Source organism: Calypte anna, chromosome 23 (assembly GCF_003957555.1).
Source record: "Calypte anna isolate BGI_N300 chromosome 23, bCalAnn1_v1.p, whole genome shotgun sequence".
Taxonomy (NCBI): Eukaryota; Metazoa; Chordata; class Aves; order Apodiformes; family Trochilidae; genus Calypte; species Calypte anna.
Genome location: NC_044268.1, coordinates 168,653 through 176,197, shown reverse-complemented (window position 1 = coordinate 176,197; position 7,545 = coordinate 168,653). Strand labels below are relative to the sequence as shown.

The 7,545-nt window shown below is 51.9% G+C and overlaps 1 protein-coding gene across 1 annotated transcript; it reads left to right on the top strand.

The window, feature by feature from the left end:
• The first annotated feature begins 462 nt into the window (after nt 1–462).
• Nucleotides 463–6,063, top strand: LOC103532689 (endothelin-2). Its single transcript, XM_030464394.1, has 5 exons — nt 463–576; nt 947–1,097; nt 2,256–2,375; nt 3,095–3,187; nt 3,942–6,063. The coding sequence occupies exons 1-5, from the start codon at nt 513–515 to the stop codon at nt 4,048–4,050; spliced, it is 537 nt and encodes a 178-aa protein (XP_030320254.1). The 5' UTR covers nt 463–512; the 3' UTR covers nt 4,051–6,063.
• Nucleotides 6,064–7,545: the final 1,482 nt, after the last annotated feature.

Genomic DNA, 7,545 nt, shown 5'->3' with positions numbered 1-7,545 from the left:
TGCCTCTGCCTGCGAGAGGGGAAAGACTGCCCACGAGGGGCAAGGGGCTGCCCAAGGGGAGGTGTGTGTCTGCCCACGGGGGGGAAGGGGCTGCCTATGGGGGGACGGGGCTCCCCGCGAAAAGGAGGGGGTTGCCACGGGGCAAAGGGACTGCCCACGGGGAGGGGGTGTCTGCTTGAGGGAGGGAAGGACTGCCCACGGAGGGCAGAGGGCTGCCCACGGAGGGAAGAGGGCTACCCACGGGGGAGGGGAGGAGATGCCCCGGGGGTTTCTCCACCGCCCCCACGCGTGCCCTCCCCGCGGGCTCCTCGCACGGGGCGGGCCGGGGCGGGGCGGCTCTGCCGGGGCTATAAAGCACCTGCGGGGCGGCCGCAGCTCCAGAGGCATCGCGCCGGCTGCAGCTTCAGCAGCACGGGGAGAAACAGCGGGAGAAAGGAGGCAAAACAGGAGCAGCAGAACTCCTCAGACCTTCCAACTCTCTCCAGCCCCCACCCTCTCCCAGACCCACCGCCATGCCCAGCCACCCCGCCGCTCTCCTGCTGCTGGCCTGCGCCCTCTGCGCCCTCCTAGGAGATGGTGAGCCCCCGGCTGGAGGGGGGGCTTGAGCAGCCCCTGAGGGTGGCTGCTCTGGAGGGGGGACCCCCGGCTGTGTCCCCGCAGCTGGGGCTGTGAGGCTGTGCGGGGTGCCGGAGCTGCGGGGTGGGGGGCATTGCACGGGGGCTTCGCTGGGTGCCCCCCCTGCTCCGGCGGTGCCGGCTGGAGCTGCCAGAGTTGTACAAGTCCTGGATGAGCCTGCAGAAGGCTGCACCTCCCGTGTAACTAACTGCCCGCGTATCCATACCGCCGTAATCCTCTCCGGAGGTGTCATTGCAGAGGTGACACCCGAACGGGCACTTCAGCAATCAGCACCGAGCCTGCAACTCATCCCTTCCTCCTTCTGCTGCAGGTATGGGCTCTCCTCCTCCTCCTTTGGGGTCCCTCCTGGCCGCAGCCAGTGCTGAGCACCCCAGGACCAAGCGCTGCTCCTGCAACAGCTGGATGGATAAGGAATGCATCTACTTCTGTCACCTGGATATCATCTGGGTCAACACCCCGGGGTGAGCATGGATGGAGCTTTACGGAGGGGGGCAGGTGAGGGGGGTGGCTCTGTCGATGGGTGAGTGACTGTGCTTCCTGATCGAGGATGGGATTTTAGGGTAAAGGAAGGTGAGAAAATATCCCACTGCTGCCGGGGCTTTTGCAGCACCTGCTCCGGAGGGCATTGCGAGTCCTTCCAGTACCTAGAAAGGGACGATCTGTGCTTCTGCTCAGGAATTTCAGTACAATCCCGAGGGGAGGAGGGGGGGGTTGAAAGCACAGGGCGCTACCTCCTCGTGGGTTCATCTTTTTCTGGGAGTCGTATCTCTGCAAGCCAAAAGCCAACACCGAGAGCCCGGAGCCGCGGGTCGGAAAGTTACTTTACCGCTTGTGATGTGCAGCTGAGCCCGGGCTGCAGCCTTGGAAATGAGGCAGGGGGGGGCTGGCACTGCACTCCTGTGCCTGCCAAGTCCTGCCCTCAAGAATGCTAAAGCAGCTTTTCCCAGCAAGTTTCAGACCAATGGCCATCACACTGTAGGAAAACACATGTACTCAGGTGTGGTTATAATCAGGCTTGCTAACATGCAATTACAACTCTCTGCTTGCTCGGAGAAGAGCTGCAGTCACTGCCAATCCTAAACCCTCTGGGAGAGGAGATTGCAATCAAAAGATGGAGCGGGAATGTGCTAACAGCTCTGAGAGCATGCTGTGATCAGAAGAACCTGTTATGGCCCCAAGACATCTTGATTTGTACTATGTCCTGCGTGTTAAAACCCACGGGGGGGGTAGGGAGGGAGAGAAAGCCCTGGTATCTCTGTGCTGGAGAAACTGGGGCTGGTGCACTGGTGCACTCCTGTGCTTTGCCACACCAGCTCACCCAGCCCATGTGGTGACCCTTGCACGGGTGCCTGGGCTGCTGCAAGGAGTGAAAATTCCACTTGCAACCCAGCACATGCTGGCACGGCAATCTCCCTGGGAGGGGTGGGGTGGGGAAAACAGTAGGTGGGAGAGGAGCTGGAGTTTCAAGGCTTAGATATATCAGTGACCTTTTCACCTTATGCCTCCAGATGAGTCTTTTATTATGCTGGCACTGGCTTGGCTGCCTCCCAGGACTGTGTTATAAACCTGATGGCCAATAAAAAGTTGGTCCCAGAGCTGATTTATTTTGTTTTTAACAGACACACCGCTCCCTATGGCTTGGGAAGCCCGCCAAGGCGGCGCAAGAGATCGCTCAGCAGGTGCCAATGCTCACACTCCAGGGACAGCATCTGTGCCACCTTCTGCCAGGTGAAGCCTGGGTAAGTCACAGGGGTCCTGGTGATGTCCCCAGGGGCTGCTCAGTAGAGTTGGAAGCAGACAAAGTTCAGGAGCTGGAGGAATTATCCATCTTCCCTGGGGATGGCTGCCTGGTTCTTTGAAAACAACTGGAACTTGCCTAGTGGCTTTCAGAACCCTCCCAAGAGGCCCTGGCCAAGTGTCACTTGGGTGGTTGGTTGTACAACAGTCACTTTAGTAAGTGATCTGGAACAATGCTACCTCCATCCCTCCTGGCACCAGGTAGGATGGAAGGAGCTGGGAGAGGGACAAGCAGAGGGTGTGAAGCTTTGGAACACCAGTGTCTCCTGCATGGCCCAGGTAGGAGAGGCTGCAGGGGAGCAGGGCTGCTGAGAACTGGGACTGAGAAGCCCAGTATCTTCTGTACCTACTCTTTTTTACAGTGCATGTGGGCTCTGGGTTGTCTCCTTCAGCCATCAGTGTAGGAGCCCTTACACTGCAGGGAAGTGGGAGCAAAGCCACTGCTGAGATCTGTCACTAATGTCATATCAAGGCACCAGTTAAAATCCCCAATGAGTAAATATGCCTGTGAAAAATGTGTGAGGGTAGAAGATGATAGAAGTAAAAGGGATCTTTAAATAGCTCTCAAATAGCTGCAATTAACCCTTCAAATATCTGTCACTGGTGACATCACCATTTCCCTTGGTACTGAGTGCTTCATGCATCTCCTCTTGCTCCTTAGGTACCTCCAGAGTCTGAAGCAGCCAATGAACTCTGGAGCATCAGTGGAGCCTCCACAGAGGCCTTCCCATCACAGCCTGCTGAGAGCTCTCAGGTGAGCAAGGCACTTAAACCTGCTCTTGACTTCCCTCACAAGCACTTTGAAATCTGCAGTTCTGACCCCAGGCTGTAGTTGCCACTTGGACTTGACCTGATGGCCTTCTCTTATCTCCCTTTAAATGAGGAGACTATTTCTGCACTCTGCAGAACTGAAGCAACAGCTGAGGGAACCAGGCTTGCTTGTGTCCTTCCAGAACTTGAGGAATATTAAATAAAATGTAGTTCTTGATTGAGTGGGAAGTTGCTCTGATACGGGATGGGCAAATGGATGATTTATGAGAAGGGGGAAGGGCATCATGTAGGACAAGAATTGATTGTGAGGCAACTTTGGATCAAAGAAGAGAACTTTTCACCCCTCGTGTCGGTGAGTTGTGGAACTCGCTGATGGAAGAAACTGTGGAGTCCAGGAGTATAAATGAGTTAAAGGAAGTTGGTAAATTGAAGGAAATTTAGTCCATTGTGAGGCAATGGGAACAATTTCTGAAAGGCAGCTCTAGGGAAGCATCACTTGAGTCATGCCCTTCTAGAAGGGCTCCTGGAAGCCTCTGCTACTGGTGGGAAGGGGATATTGGGATGGAGAGATTTCTGCTGTGGCTCAGTATGGCTGCAGCTACAAGTTACCCCTCTTCTTTCCCCTGTTTTTCCTCAAAAGACCCTTGGTGAGGACTAGCTAAATGCAATAATACGAGCTGCTGCTGAGTAGTAGGAAAATGGGCTGGAGCATGAACGTGGCCTCTTCTCTTTTGCAGGGGTCTGGCTGTCTCCAGTCTGCTGCTCAGCAAGCACCAGCATCGCTCGCAGAGGAGTGCCCAGCCAGTTCTGCCTTGGAAGAAAAACATCTGGAAGAAGAAGAGATAAGAAACAGGTGCATACCAAGTTCACCAGAAGAATTTGGAGTCCTGTGGGTGCCTCTGACTCAGCTGTTGGTAGCTAGAGCTGCAGGGAAGGCCACGAGTGGAGGGGGGAAGAAGTGGAAGTCTGCAGGCTCCTGTTGTGTAAACCAGTGCTGCCTGTGCACTCCAGAGACTGCTGTAAAGGGAAAACTCTCTCTCTATACAGTCCTAGATGTGTCGTGGAGCTGAATTGTGCCTTTTTGGATCAGCAAGGGTCTTGCTGGTAGAGTACTAGCTTAACTCTGCCCTGCAGCCCTTGGCAGAGGCTCAGCCCGTGCTGGGTGGGTGAAGGGCTCCCAAAGCAGTGGATCTGTGCAGTGCTGGCCCTGGCAGCTCTGAGCCCCTCTCACCTCTGAGCATGGTTCCAGCTTAGCCCTACTTGGGTGGTTTGGAGATAAACTGCCTCCAGCAGGACCTGCCCAACGAGCCCACCTTTGCACTTTTTTCTCTTACCTGTCAGACAGTGTGATGTGCATCTGAATGAGACTCCCATGGCAAAACAGCTCCTAGATTTTTATTAAAACTAATCATATATATATATGTATATATATATCTGGAAGCCTGAAAGCCAACTGAGTATTCAGTGGTATTCTCTGGCTGAGACATTCCTTGAAGGGCCATCCTTAAGTGACTCTTCTTTAGGTGGAGCAGAGTTTGCTTACCCCAGAGCTTGCATCAAACCCAGGTGTGATCCCTGCCCTTGGGCCATGGCAGCAGCAGGCAGGGGGGGGGCTGAAGGGAGCTGGAATTCTGCAGGAGCCCCATGCACACAGCCCCCCACAGCCTGGCTCCACGACAGAGCTGAGCTGCTCATCTGGAGGGGTTCAGTGCTGTGAAGGTCTCAGGAGATGAGATGCACCCTTAGCATGGGGTAGAGTATTCCCAGCTCTTCACCTTATCTCCCAGTTTGCTTTCAGCTCTGCCCAAAGGGAGAGGCCAGGAGCAGGGAAGGTGGGTGGTGGGAAAATAGCATGCAAAGGCTTGCTTGCTGCTTGGCTTAGATCAGGTCTCTGAGTTGGACTTTATACAAGGAGTGGGCAGTACCGGGCCAGCACCTCACTGCAGGAGGAGAAATAGGAGCAGAGGATGAGCTGGGGGCAGCCAGGTGGGATTGGTGTTGCAAAAAGGATGGATGACTGGGAAGAGAGCAGAACACTGTCTGCACAGCTGTAGGAGGATGGATGGAAATCCCTGCCACGGCTGCTCCCCCAGGCCTGGAGCAGCTCAGTGCTGCTGGCTCGGAGGAGGGAGGAAAAAACACTGAGCCCAGGACCTAGAAACCAACCTTGTAGGCAAACATGATCTCGAGGCTCTGGAGCTGTAACACAAATGCACTTTTGTTTGCCTGGGCAAATTGGCTTCTATTGGAAATTGTGGATTTCTGCAGCTGTCACCTGGTTCATGCAGATCAATAATTGCTCTCCTGGAACCACTGTTGGGTCCCCCTTGCTGCCCAATCCAGTATTACACATAAGCATTTAAAAAAAGGCTACTTGATGTTGGTGGTGGACCAAAATCTGTGGCTGTTGCAAGTGTAGTCCCATTGGACATTGAAAAGACTTTGATTTTTTTTTATTTTTTTTTTTGCTTGGTGCCCTAGAGAGGGGAGAAATGAGACCAATTGATTGTACTGTAAACGAAAACCAGCAAATTGATCATTTGGTCCCTAAAGCTGCAGAGAAACTTTTCTGTATTTGACCTTCTGAAGGTTTGAGTCATTCTAAAAACAAACAAACAAAAAAAAAAATCCTGAAGGGTTTTGTTTCAGAGGAAACTTTGCACATGCTTTAATGTGAGCCTAGTAATTTAAAATAAAACTACTGCTGTAAAGTACTATGTATATCTCCTTGTGTGTATAATGTCCCATCTTTAAGTGACTTACTGCACACATGCCATATGTAGCATCCTGAAATCTGTATATTTATTTAAATCTATTGATTTTTTTTTTACAGTAATTTGCAAAATTTAATTTGTAATAAATAATGACAAAAACCAACCAACCATTTTTCTTCCTTATTTGATGGCTTGGTGGTGGATGAAGTGAAAGGAACCCAGATGGCCAAGTCACTGTGAGGGTGAGTGGGGCAGCAAAGCTGGGTGAGAGTGGGGAGGATGTGGAGTGACCAGTCCTGGGCAAATCTCAGTTCCAAGTGAATCCATCCAGGTGACTTAAATGCTCCTAATCTGGAAATAAAGTCCTTGCTCCCTTTTAGATGCCTATGGGAACAAAGGTGTGAAACCATCCTCCTCCTGTTGTGCTTAGGGCTGTGGATGCTGAGAACAGCTGGAATACTCGTGCCAAGGGATCCTGTTTGTGTTTTCCCATGGACAAACCTCCACATTCACCTGGGGAAACTTTGGGCTGACTGGTGAGTCCTGCAGAAGGAAATACTGGAAGTCAAGATATCTGGATAACCTGTTTTAAAATACCCCAGGCCAGACACCCAGAAAAGTCCTTTAAGGCCCTAATTAAAAAAAAAATATCTCAGAAGACTTCCTTGCTAGGATCTCAGATAAGGCTCCTCAGGTGTCCCATCCTGAGCCTGGCAGGAACCCCCTGGTATTGCCTGGAACATCTGTGCCCAGCCCAGCCCTTTGGGTATACTTTTAATTACAAGAGCTAATTAGGTATCACCCAAGGAAGGAAGAGAAGGCAGGTGCTGAAGAGCATCTAAATTAGGGTGAAAAGGGAGAGGAGAGGATGAGCTTATTCTGAGGTTATTGAATTCAGTGATAAAGATGAGCTGCAGGGGGCTGAAGGAGGCATATTTTATAAGTTCTCCCATGGTATGGGACAGAATAACAAAACTTGCTGAAAGAGGAAAGATCCAGGAAAGCAGGCAACTTCCAAGGCCAGTCCCAAGTGTAAGTGCTAAGTTTCCTTTAAAAGATGCAACTTTGGGACTGAGCAGTCCTTATGATGTCAGCTTTGTTAAGAAGATTTTCCAGACAGATTCTATAATTTTGCCCTGCTTTGGTTTGGATCACCCTGCAGAGGAGCTGGGGCTCATGAAACGAGTCCAGTGGTGCAGCAGGAGGGGAGAGACACTGAGTACTGGGTGCAGAGTGATGCTTTGCCATGGGCTGCTCCCTGTGTCTTTGGTTTCATCACTTCTGGGGCTGATCTACAAGGTCAGTGGTTCCATGGGGGCTAAATATGGGCAGAAATGGCTTCTATTGATTTTGGTTTCTCTCCTCAGGTGATAGCAGGAGTCTTGTGAGAGGGTGGAAGCTGAAGTTGCCATTGAAAAGGGTACAGGCAGATTAAGTAATCAAACAATTTAAAACTCCACTCATTAGCTGTACTGGGTGATGCACCTGGGCTCATGTCCCACCCTGGAATCACCCAGTACAGCTAATGAGTTTTGTTGATGAAGGGGAGGGAGGATGCTCAATTACAGAGAAACTGGAACTGGGAATTGTCATCCCTGCAGAGCATCCAGAGCAGCTGGGTGAGTAG